Source organism: Dicentrarchus labrax, unplaced genomic scaffold (genome assembly GCF_905237075.1).
Source record: "Dicentrarchus labrax unplaced genomic scaffold, dlabrax2021, whole genome shotgun sequence".
NCBI lineage: Eukaryota > Metazoa > Chordata > Actinopteri > Moronidae > Dicentrarchus > Dicentrarchus labrax.
In genome coordinates this window covers 4,385,959-4,399,473 of record NW_026136712.1, presented here as the reverse complement: position 1 = coordinate 4,399,473, position 13,515 = coordinate 4,385,959, and the positions used below count along the sequence as shown (strand labels likewise).

The 13,515-nt window shown below is 39.6% G+C and overlaps 1 protein-coding gene across 2 annotated transcripts in view; it reads left to right on the top strand.

Annotated features, from left to right (window-relative positions):
- The first annotated feature begins 2,332 nt into the window (after positions 1 to 2,332).
- LOC127372793 (putative uncharacterized protein MYH16) overlaps positions 2,333 to 13,515 on the top strand; it is a 56,876-nt gene continuing 45,693 nt past the window's right edge. The window contains exon 1 of one of the 2 annotated variants that reach the window (XM_051416600.1): positions 2,333 to 2,507. In XM_051416600.1, the coding sequence (XP_051272560.1) occupies positions 2,424 to 2,507 (84 nt within the window). In that variant the 5' untranslated portion in view covers positions 2,333 to 2,423. Of the gene's footprint in view, positions 2,508 to 10,442; positions 10,599 to 13,515 lie in introns of those variants that run through there. The other variant, XM_051416599.1, reaches the window with a different exon arrangement.

The window sequence follows — 13,515 nt, the reverse complement described above, 5'->3', positions numbered from 1 at the left end:
AAAATGTACATAACCATTAAGAACTAAATGTTTTCTTTTTCTTTTTTCATTTAAAGAACTTGTATGGCGTGTGTTTTGAAGCAATTTTAGGTTTAAAGTGAAATAATTCTTGGTCATTTTTTTAAAAACATGAAAATTCTACTTTTAGGACTCAGTAACCGTGCAATACACTATATGAACCTCACAAGTTGACAGCATTAAGCCCAAACTAATTATAGGGGCTAGAAACTAAGTGTCATCTAACCTCATTAGAAAAGTAGGCTACTGTAAGTGACATTTTACTTAAACACTACCACTTTGGTTTATATCATTGACAGTATATAATCAGTGGACAGACCTTCCAGGAAGTAAGGCCATTGCAGAAGTCTCTTAAACCTGCATTTTTCCTAATGGCAGCTCCATGGGCTAAAAAAAGTCTGATATTATTGAGTCTTATGGAGGAATGAGCGTACTTCTCACTTGATTTATTAGCTCAGTAAACAGTTACCTAATGGGTTTATGCTCTCAATCACTAGTTTTTTCTATCATGTTCATTTTGTAAGTGATGGTACCATTTAAAGTAAAATAGACAATAAAGCAGGGTATACTGAAGGGCCTTGCTACCTTGTGTTTGACAAGTAATTCCACTTTAAATTGTTTCAGAAATATACAGAAACAAACATTTAGTGTACCTTTCATCCGTAATAATTATGAGAGAGTTTGTGACTGGGCAAGCCGCCATTGTTCCCTGCAACAGACAAGTTGAAACCAAGCAGAATGCAACTCAACAAACAAAACAATATGGCAACAGCCATAATGCCGAACTCAAGGATTTAAAACAATATCCCACAAACCAGTTGGTGACGTTACAATAGGCTCACACTTGGTTCAGGCTGAAAGTTTTCAATTATTCAGGAAAATAGCTTGACATCTAGGCTGTTGGATGGATTGGCACAAAATTTGGCAAGTAACACATTCCCATCATCCTCAGCTGCACTGTGTATAGTGCTGATTAGCAAATGTTAGCATGTTAACATGTTAAATTCATTAACATGGTAAACATTATACCTGCATGGTAGCATGCTGATGTCAGCACATAGCTCAATGCACCACTGTGCCTAGTACTGTGCTAACTGTACCGTATATGCATATGATGCGTTGTTATAGATTAAGCTACATCCACTGCAACCAGCAAGATTAAAATTTAGCTTTCTGTTAATGCAACAATAGTGTTCATAGTCCAATAATATGATATAGCCTACATTATAATGCTTTGGAATGGATAAATGTCTTTGCTGATAATACGTATTGTAGCGACCCTGCAGTAATGTTCTGTTATAATGTCAAATGTTCTGTGAGTTAATGACATGTTTGGGATTGAATGAGTAGGTAGGGGGTGGGGTGCGAGTGTGACGGGGATGAGGGCTGTGCCTGTGTGTGTGTGTGTGTGTGTGTGTGTGTGTGATCGAGCCTGAGAGGAGCGCGAAGGCACAGTTGGAGTTATGGCTAACTTTATGTTCTTGGTTGTTTTGGCGTGGTTACGGTCGACAGTAACCTGTACTGTTACAGCAATAAAAGGTTTGCTGAATAACACTTGCTCATCTTTTCAACATGTCCTGGTGGACACTACAATATGTAGGCTATTTTTCCTTTGAGCAAACTTTTGAATGCAGGACTTTCACTTGTAATTTTTACAGTATAAGCTAGTTTCACTTAAGAAAAGTGTATTCTTTCAACACTGAATTTTAGTTAAAGATTACTTTTCCCTGATGTTACTTTTTGTATAGTACTAGAAAAGGAAACACAAGGCAGTCCTATTTTTTGTGCCAAAGCTTTCATTGTCCTTTTTTTGGCTACCGATTGAAAGTAGCAATTTTCATACACACAAACAGACTTAGATGATTTATATACATGTTTTTTATGAGTTGTGTTTGACGTTTTCTGGTTGCAAATTAGTCCACTTTGGAGTGTTATTTGTCTGAACAGGAATGTACTTTTTTTTAAAAGATGAGGTGTGTGTGTTGTTGGGGGTTGCCTGTTGTTCTGCTTGAGGCTGGCAGTCTGTCTCCCAGTGTTGTACTGCTGTCAGAAAGTGGTGTGGCTTTAGGCAGGAGGGAGGAGAGATGTGTGTATGCACGTGTGTGTGTGTGTGTGTGTGTGTGTGTGTGTGTGTGTGTGTGTGTGGGATGGGGGGACTGTTCAAGCTCGTTCGTGTTTTCTTTTTGCTCGTCACCTCCCTCCCTCCCTCCCTCTCTCCCTCCCTCCTGCTCCTGTCAGGGTCAGGTAGCAGGCGTAACACACTTTCACACACACTTACACACCCTCTCTCTCTCACTCACACACTCTCCCCCAGGCTTAAGAGAGCACACACACACGCACATGCTTCACTTCCTCCCCAGAGCCCTCTTGGGTGAAGACAGCATGGGCGGCTGTGAGCTGTGAGGATGGAGAAGAGAGTGTGTGTGATCCAGACTGACTTCCACCAGTACAGACCCACCATCGCCCTGCACCGCAGACCCCTGGCACATGTAAGGAACCTGCCTCTCCTTCTCTCACATTCCTTTTCTTTTTTTATTCCTTGTTTGTCTTTCTCTGTGTTTTTGTCCCTTGTTCATTCTCTTTCTCTAGTTCCATCTTTATTTTTTATCTCTTCACTCCCCTTCAGTCTCTGAGCCTGTGTTCTCCAGCATGTCGCAGGGCTCCTCCTCACTGCAGGCCTTCATCTTTCAGAAAGAGGAGCTGCTTTTACAACAGGGGGCGTCAGAGTGTGTAGGATCATGCATTTGTACTAGATGTAGTTGCTGTAGTTACATGCAGTGGCTATAGGTTTCAAATTTCTGATTTTCAGGTTTCTGCAAGTATAATTTCTGTAGTTTTAGCTGCTGAATCAGTTTTAAAGAGGTCTGTTTTCTCTCACATACCTACACACACTACAGAGGAATGCAAACACAGACAAGCATCAGACAGACTGAAACACTAAAACTGTAAATTTCATCAGCTTTCAATCCGATGAAGAATCTATGAAGGTTACCTAATGTCCGGCTTCCGGATTAAACAAACAGCTATAACTTATTAACTAGAATATTTGCAATTCCTGAAGAAAATGCGTCTGATTGCTGCATTTGCTGCTGCCACCGCTAACGCTGCTTGCAGGCACAGCTTCCGAAAGAATCCCAGCAAGAAGTGTGATTCACATCTGAAGATACCACCCAAAATCAGTCATAATACTGTGTTCAAGAGATATCAGTCCAGAAGAGATAACTGTCGAAAGAATTTTTGGAAGAAGAAAAATAATAAGCAAAATATAGAATGAAAATTCTTGCAGCAAAGTTATAGGACTTCACTAATAAAGTTAATATTAATTATATCATTAAAATAATAACATCACTGCTATTATATGAATCAAATAGACAGTATAGACCTCTGACCTGCATCTACAGCAATTCAATTCAATTCAATTCAATTTTATTTGTATAGCGCCAATTCATAACAGAAGTTATCTCAGGACACTTTTCAAATAGAGCAGGTCTAGACCGAACTCTTTATAACATTGCACCAACCTATGCCCTGTATCTACGGCACTGACCACTGTACTGTATCCACTGCACTGATCTCTGTCCTCTATCCATCCTCAACTTGGGTTTTATTGTCAAATAGACAAATTAATCTTTATTAACTATCTCTGAAAGACAATTGGTGCCAAATTATTGGACTTCACTCAAACTTATGTTTACTATAATCCTAATCACATAAACAGTACAGACCTGTGACCTCCTGTATCTGTCCTGTCCCCTGTAACCTAGTATTATTGTGGAGTTATTGTCATTAGAATTATATGACATGTACACATACATGCAACGTGGCTTTATGTACAACATTCCCAAATTTGGTTTCAATCCAATTCAGCACTGACGAATAATGGATGTTAAGTGCATCAGGCCACTTCCTCAAAAGTTTGCTAAACTTGCAAACAATAAGTGATACCCTAACACAAATGCCTTGTTTGGCTTCATCTAAATATGCTATGCACTGATTTTTGTTGAGATTTGTTGAGATTAGAATAAATATATGCCAAAAGAAGTAAAAAATACTGTATTACCAATTATATGGTGGTGCTATAATTCTGAAAAAAATCACAAATCATTCTTGTGGTAGTGTATCGTCAAATATTTTGGTGTATTTGGTGTTTGATCAAAAAATGTTTGAAACAGAAAATGTTGTGCATACAGTACTAATTACAGTTAGATATTTATAGTCATTGTGGACTGTTTGACCGATCTGAACGCCATTAAAAAAAAGTGATACCTAGTATTCAAAGAATGTCTGTGTGGATTTTGGTAGCATCTTAATGAAGACTACAGATGTGGATATTAGTTGATTTTATATTTTAAATATAGAGTGACAGACTTTTGAATAGACCAGAGGTAGCAGTGAGGCAAACCTTCACAATTCATTGGATGTGTTGAAAAAAATTCTGATCTGTAGGATCTAAGGGTGATTTATTTAGATTTTTAATGGATCTGGAATTTGAAACAATTACTAACCGACCACATGACGGCACTATTTTTTGTATCACATTGGACCTAGACCTATATAAAAATAATTTGATAATGTGAATGAGACATTGTCAAAAAGACAATCTGAGACAGTGGTACTCAGTAGCTCCTAAACTCCTGGCATTCTGAGAAGACCCTCTAAATGGCTAGTCTTTGTTGGTTAGGAGTGTGATGGTTAGGGATAGAAAAAATTTAATTGTCAGAGCCAATTTGGCACCTTAAATACTTCAATGTAAGGGGCCTCACACCAAAAAGATTGGGAAGCACGTTGTCCTAGAATAACCTCCACTACACTGACTGTTATCTAATAAGTCCAATATCCAATGAGTGTGCTGCAGACCATGATGGCTCTTTCAGTAGATGGATGCTGGTCTGATCTCCTGTTCTTGTCTCCCTCTGTATTTTCACACCGGGACACACATGCAGCACATGCACATACACACAGCTGGGTCAGCTAACAAAGACATGAAAAGCTGTGTACTTTTCTTCTTTGATGATGTTGCATGTGGGTCATTATTACACACACAAAGTGTTTTCAGGGGTCAGAGCTTTGAACATTTGTGTGTGTTTTATCTTATAATACATTTGAAAGGTGCTAAATTGAAAGGGATCCTAGTGATTTACAGATAATACTATGTTTGGGTCTGTTCAGTGTTGTCTGTAATCTACTGTAGTCCAACTATGTCAGGTATTTCAAGCACTATCAGGACAATAGCTGGCACTGAAGAGAGCTTATAATGTCAACAGTTATTTCTCCGGTGCAATTACCTGACAACAATCATGTCATTGATATGATTTATAAGATGGTGTTATTGTACCTGACCTGCAGCCAGTCGACCACATGAGTGCAAGTGAACTGTGAGGTGCTTCAGTGATCAAAGGCTGGCTGTGCCTTTCTCTATGACCTGGACCCAGAGTTCAGCCAGAGGCCAGGCTTCACCCTGCGGTCCACTCAACTGGGAGCAGTTGGAAGTTATACTGAGCTGTATGAACACTCCTCTGCACAAACGCACAACAGTTACTGAACAGAAACAGGAACACACTATGTAATTGACGTGATGCACCCAAAGCCAGGTCCAGCCAATGTCAGACCACAATTCTGAAACTCCAGCCTGCCACCTACAGGCAGGAAAAGAATAGGGCCATCTGCAACAAACGTGTTGCCATCTGCAGGAAATGTGTGTTGGAGCTGCTTAACTTTTATCGCATTTGTTATTGTTATTTCACAGTGGAAAAAAAATCTGTATTACTATATTTTATGCTGTTGTATACATCAAGTGTGCAAACATACAAGAAAAGTCTCTGATAGGGAAACAAAAGTCTTGCAGCTAACATTTGGTGTTTCACAGTCAAAGTATTATGCCACCAACATTTAAAAAAAGTTCTACTCTGCAAAAGAGGCATGGCTTGAAGACAGTAAACAGACAAGAGTCAGTGGTACAAGTATGTCTCCTATGCACCTAAGCTTGCTAAGCGACAGTTTGCAAGCCAAATGGGACTAACACTACTATGTTCCCAGTTGGCTTCACGTTAGCAGTTACCTCACCAGCTATAGTAGTTTACCAGCTAGCCCGAGTAATCTTTCCACCAAATTAGCTCTGGTTCTTCTGGTTCTGTTCAGGATTCTTGGAACCTTGGTGCTATCCAGCGAACCAGCCTGCGTGTCCACCTCACGTTTTTTTAGCGGAACCATTGTCAAGGATCATCATCAATGGAGGGCGTCACACAATGCTTTGGTTACCTGCAAAAAAATATTAAAAATCTGATTATTTTTCACTTGACTACTCCCTTGTTGTCTTCTCCATACTCATGACATGCCCAACTTTTGGGTTCCACAGCAATTTCCTTTTGTTCAACATGCTCTGAACGGTTGGAAATTACATTGCCAACTGAAATTAAATCTGTTCCATGTTAGTGGAAAAGGGGTGTCTACAAGCTGCTAGAGCCACCTCTCTGCCACTTTCATGTGTGACCAGACATTTAAATGTAAAACCTCAAACACAAAAAATGCAGTCCTTGTCACATGTTGAACTTGCAGTAGCTATTACGTTCTTTGTCTCTAGAAGTAAATATCGCCATGTCTTCATCTGCATGTTTAAACTATTACTAAGTAGTACAAGTCCTTTACTTTTCTTTTCCTTTTTACAATTGAACAGTTCTAGACAGTTCCAACCTCAAAAACAACTCAACCTACATTGATAATGATGCAAAGTTTTCAAGCAGGATCCCAACTTTGTAAGGATATTGTATTTGCATCACATTTCATTTCCTTGTTCAAAAGTAGTTCAGCTTGTTGCATGTTTGTGTAGTGTAGACACTTGGTGGAATCAGGTCGACTGGTACATCACTCAAGGACGTGAATCTGTAGCCATCTGTAGCCAGTAGCAGGTGTGATTAGGAGTGGAAATGGTGAACAGCTGTTCAAATAAAAGAAAAGAATAGAAATCATGGGATTAATATCCCAGTTACCTCCACTCAGACTAGGAATGCCAGGGATCAGAAGAAGGGGGGTTTCTTGGGAAGTTGCTGCATTGCTACATTAAAGAAAAATGTGAGGAAAGCATCATATTTTAAACTCACTAGAAACAGGTTTAACAGAGCCGTGAATCAGACAGACAGGTGGAAAGTTTGTTTTACTGGGAGGAGAAGTGCAGTGTGTGTCTATTTTGCTCTGCAGGTTTGATCAGACAAACATCTCACAACTTCAAGTCAAAACAGGAAAGCTTTGCTAAAGTGTAACGCGCATTCATCATGCAAAGAGGGATTGTGTTGTAACAGAGGGAGCGTTAAATTTGCGCATTCTCAACAATGAAGCTGGCTTAAGAGGTTGAGCCCTGTGATCATGCTAAAGGTGAACCATTGATGTGTCACATTTATCTTCCTCTGCTTTTTTGGCATCAGTGTGCAGATTGATGTTGAGTGTGACGGTAAATCCTGCACTGACAGGTCAATATATTGTCTGCTTGAACTGACTATAGGCAAAGGAAGTTCAGGTGTGTCAGCAGGCAGAACCTCATGGCGGTTAAAACACACATGTCCTAAATCTTATTTGGACAACATGGCAATTACCGCTGCACACTTAAGAAAGACGATACCACATTTCCCTGTCTAATTTCCCTGCTGACAACCTGCACAGTTTGTCAGGTTTGAGAGGTTAACTCACTGTCAGGGTTCAGAGAGCTGAGCTAATGACGGCTCTTTTCCAAGGGCACAGATACCGGTGCTCAAGCAGCAACAGGTTTTTCTGTGTGTGTGTGTTCTGCCTGTCTTTCTGTGGCACTGCTTTCCCTTTTAAACATCTTCTTCAGATCTCACTGTGGAAAATCACATCTCACATCTGTTTTTTCCAGGGAAGGAAACTGCATTTTGTTGTTTTGCTTTGGAAGTAAAGCCAAATTCACTTGTAGTATCTTGTTACAGTTGGTGTGGAGAGAAATAAAAGAAGACTGATTGAATGTGGCATGAAGTGTAAATGTGTGCAATAGACAACTGCTTTCTGCAGGACACGTTCAGTTGCTTTGATTAGTGCATGCAGGTCAAGGTTGGTAGCTGTTTAAAATGCATTAAATGTGGATGTTTAAGAATTCAGTGCAGATAACACAGAGACCCTTCTTACTATTATCACTACTTACATTAAACATAAATAACTTAATTAGCCCTCAAGCTAGATTATTTTATTACTCTTTTTATAAGCTTAATGACCTACTGTTTTTATGACTCATATTATTTCTATTTGTTATGTGGTTGTTGGTTGTCTGGCTTTATGTGTTGTTACTTGTGTTGGTTGTGTTATTGACTATGATTCTTCTCAGATATCACTTGAAAATGAGATCATAATCTCAACAAGATTTGTCGTAGTTCCTTATTTTATATGAACCACTATCTGTTGTTGGATATTACGACGGGGACACAGGGCATAATTTTCCTCATTCAGGGCTGAACATTCAACTGTAAAAAACTTTTGATTTATGTCCCAATGTGTATAGAACATTATTGTGTTTACATCAGTGTGTCAGTGGCTGACAGATGTCTGCTTGGCCTATGAGTCTGGTTCTATGTGGTCTGGTCGACTGGTGAGGCGCTGCTGACTATCTCTCCCCAGCAATATAGTGCAACTCACATACCAGCAGTGTCTTTACATTATACTGTCTGCTTCTGATCAACTAAACACTGCTCCTTTTGATCTTTGGCCTCTGTACCATGTAGTGATCAGGTCTAGATGACAGGGTACGTACAGTTCATAGTTCATGTTTGTTTTAACTGACTTGAGGTGCCAGAATGGTTACCTGAGTTAACTGCACAAGGAATGCTGAAATGTATCACATTGACTTTCAAACTGCTACATAATTGTTTAAACTAAATTGTTTGACTTTACATTTTGTCTTGTCCTACTTGGCAAACCAGTCATCCTGTACCAACTGTAAAGTTTAGGCTAAAACTAACCATTAAAAGTATCTAAACAAGGTCTAATATTACAGTAACTTTACCTGCATTGCTGTGGTGGAGAAGATATATAGATATATATTAAGGGTCTATTTAGCCATTTCCAGCTAAATACATTGGCAAGTGGTGGTCCTGTTTCCATTTTCATGTTAAGGTGCCTTGTTACATCAATACTTATAAGACATTAGTATCATAACTAGTGAATGGGACCATGATGATGCATTAAAAATCCAACATTTTACAGTGTGTTACTGAATTGCAGTTTTGGGGAAATCTACCGTGTTGCTCTACTACACAAAGTCACATTACTGTACTGTACAAAGCAAGAGATGGCCTCTCTTCCAATACAAAGTGAGCTGAAGTTGTTGGTAGGGTTGTTGGCAAAGGCAGATGGTAAAGTGATTTAAAGGTCATGGTCATGTTGTAATCTGTAATCAGACCATACCATAATAGACCTGGTACAGTAAATGAGAGACTGTCCATACTAGTAAAACAGAACAGGTTCTTTTTCTCTTTTTTTTTATTAAAATGGCACAAAAGGAAACTGTTTATTGCTGGGATTGGTGTTTATGTTTAAGTTATGGGTTTGAAGCTGCACTAATCAACATTTCCATATTCCATATTATTGAGTATGTGAAAGGGATTAGTCGTAGTGTCAACCAGATAGAGAATTATCTTCCGACTCTGCACCTCTGCTAAGAGCATTTTAGCACTTTTAAGCTCACAGCTCACAGCTCACAGGTCCAACTTATTGGCTACTATTTAGTTCACTTTCATTACCGCCATCAACCGGTTTCCAGCCGGAGCAGCTTTGTTCTAAAATCTCTTGTGAAGCTACTGTACACTATTATGTAGTTGACAAGTTTATCAAACCAGTGGTCTTAATTTTGAGAGGCACTACTACTCTAAAACATCCAGAATAGGTTTACCAGTAATCACAATCATGGCGTCACAATGAATTTGTCATTGATATATTTTTTACAGTGGCCTATGTGCTTGTCTTTCTTATCTACCTGGCCAGGTTTGAGGTGTCAAACTTATAGTTGTCCTCTTTGACTCCACACAGCAGCAATCCAGCTGCAGAGGAAAAAGTTTGACATTGTTTTAGTGAAAGGTCAGCAGGAGGCAAGTCTGGAGAGAGGGGAGGAAACGTGGGCACATGTGCGTGTATTCATACATGCATGTGAATGTCTTTTAGATGGCAAATCTCTTTGACAGAGTGTTGGTGTGTGTGCCTTTGAGTGTGTGTGTGTGTGTGTGTGTGTGTGTGTGTGTGTGTGTGTGTGTGTGTGTGTGTGTGTGTCAGAAGTGGATGGAGGAGAGAGGGGAGAGTACAGTGCAGACTCCAGAAGTGAACAAAAGTGAGAGCCAGCCAGAAATATCAGGCTTTCTGTATGTGCATGTGTGAATATCTGGATGTGTGTGTGAGTGTAGTTCCAGGTTGGGTCTCTGTCGTTGCAGCAGCACATTCATACACAGCAGGCAGGGATGAGGGAGAGAGAGGAGCTGAGGAGAGCCATAGAGCAGAGTGACCGACTGCTGTCCAAGGTCCGCGAGCTAGAGGAGCAGAACACCCAGCTTAACAAGGAAAAGAATGAGGTGGTCACTAAATACCGAGCTGTAAGTCTGCCGCATCTCTCTCTTTGCTTCTCCTTCTCATTTCTCATTTTTTCCCTTTTAAAAAAAAAGCCATTCCTCTTTTGTTTCACTAACTTGATACTTTAGAACTCACATGATTTGTGATTCAGTTTGAATTTCTGCTCGATAAGGGATTCTGAACGTGGTCATTATACCAACCCTGGTTGGATGAAATTAAGTGGATAATGATACCCTAGCAGAGGGAGAAGGAGAGATCCAGCCACCATGGCAGTCACTGTGTTGGAGCTTGTTTTAATGCTGCCTTTCTCTCTGTGGGTTTTTACTGCTGTGTTGACCATTTTCCAGCTGATCATTTTATTGTGAGAGCAAGTACAGAGTGTGTTTTTTACTGAGACTGCTGTCATAGTGCAGTGAGGCACCATGCTGTTTCCTGGCCTGAGGCACACTGTATGACTGATTGGTTTACTGCAAGGAGGACTGTTTGAGTGGCACATCCCCCTTTGCTTGGGAGGAGGTGTTACCACAAGTTTTATTGTGAGAACTACAAACCCGTATTATTGTTTAGAAGCATTCAGTCCATAAATACAGCATGGTTAATTTTCACTGCAGAAAAGATCAAAGTTTTTTTCTGCCACAGATTTTTGAGGAGAATTGCAAAACAATACTGTTTATCCATTAGAATGAGAACTTAAAGCTGCACTAAATTATATTTTTATATGAACAATAGACCGATTGACTATGTGTAATGTGAAAAGAGGGCGCTCATAGTGGCAAAACCACAAAGAAACAATCACCCAACTCTGCAGTTTCTTTCCACTCTACAGAGCTTTGAGCGTCTTTCAGCTTATTATTTGGATTTTCTGGACTTTACTGTTTTGGTTCAGTCTTTCCGCTCTCATCAACCTGCTTCCAGCCCAAGCAGGCAGCTGTTCTTTGATAAAGTTCTGATAAACCCACAATGCACTAACTGACCTGTGCCAAATGGCAGACAGACAAAGTTAGCTACTAGCTTTTGAACAGTATAGCATAGTTTAAGAGCCAAATATTTACAGAGCTAAAAGGAGAATAAATATTGGACTTTGTGATTGTGTCCAGTTTCTGAAGATTTACTTTGCTGGAACAAATAAAGGATGAGTGCCACAGACAGGTTAGAAAACTCAGAAAGTATTGAGACTTAATATGAGCTTTGTTGGCTTTTCTGTTTTAATGGGAATTCTTGACCAAAAAAACTATAAGAATATGTGTAAAATGCCCTAAATTTCCAAGAGATAGCTCTGCAAGCTAGTAAAAAGACCTTTTGAGCTTAGATTATCTTGTTACGTGACGTGATACATAATGAATTTACATGCCTAAAGAAGAATATAGAATATAACAGCCTTACCTTTTAAATCGATCTATTGACATGAATGGAATATAATGTTAGTAGACATGTTTTCAATATTCTATAATCACCTGGGGAAAAAAATTGTGTTCTGTTACTTTAGAATGAGTTGTTTTTATGCGCAGTCCACCATGTTTCTACAGTAGCACAGAAAGGACGAACCAAACACTGGTTCTAGATATGGCTCTTAATGTTTTCTCAAGTTTCTCCACACGCTTTACAGCCTGACAACCTATTTTTGTCTGTTCTCATAACAGAGAACAGCATCCAAACCTTTGGTAAATGAAGCCACATAAATGCGCCAGATGGTTTGTTACAAAGAACCACTTTCAAAAAGTACTCAGCAGGTGATTGGATGAACCATCTGTCTATCATCGTCTATCACAGGGCTATCACTCATTGTGGAGTGGCACTGCTGATACCAGTGTTTGTGAGAATTGCTCCAAGGTTGCCCATGGGATTTGGTCATTACTGGTGCTGAGTGCCTTAGCAGACTCTTCAGAAGGCTTCAATGGAACACATCATAAACTGCCTCTAGGAGTTGGACTGCAGCTCTCGTCACTCTGTATTTTACTGCCATCTGGATATGACAAATTCATGTGTCACTGTTGATCTTTGTCTGCATGTGCCTTTGAATACGTTGGCCTTGAATATGTCGGTACTGTCAGTTAAACATAGAGTGGTAGTAAATTAAGGGATTTCTGTACAATGACTTATAGTTTATGATCATGAACCAAACAGCCACTCTCAGGGACTCCTGATTTTTTTCCTTTTTCCTTACTGATAAAGCAGTCAGTCTAAAAAATGGGTTGAAGTGGGTTTAAGATTTCTACAACTCTGTTTTTCCTGTAGATCCCACATTCTTCTAGATAATTCTTTTATTAAGTCTTTTCAGTGGAGGTAAAGTGTTAACACTATAATTCCTCACTCCTTCACTTGTTTATTACCCTTTTGCAGACACAAAAAAAACTTTTTATCGAAATCACCAGGTGTGCTCTGGCTCCAACTGTTTCTTTTCTTCACTGCTTAGATTAGCCAACCATAAATAATGAAGTTAATATGTGGAGGAGACAGATCAGCCAGCATAATTCATACCTTGGAGCCCTTCTGATTTGACTGCAGTGAGAAATGTGACCCCTTGTCAGAGCTATTTAGTGCTGCTGCTGCCTGTAGGAAACCTTCCAGTTTTCCAGGGGAAGTTTGTCCCGTTCCTCATTATTCCGTCGCTTGCTGAGGCTGGAGGGATACCTCACACATCTGTCAACAGGGGTACAATGAATTCCTGCCTCTTAATCAACCTTAATGCACTGCTGCCCTGTAAGGTCAACACTGTCCTGACAGAGCCACATTCTTGTGATTTCAAATTTTTAAATGTTGAATGAAAAGTAACTTTCAGCTTTAAAAAAGGAAAGAAAGAATAAACTATTATGCAATAATGATATAATCCAGGCTGTGAAAACAATCCTTTTTATTTGTACGGAACACCTGGTGTTATAGGTTTGTAGGTCTCTGGTTCACTGGAAGCATCCTATGGGGATTGGTGATTGGATGTGTATC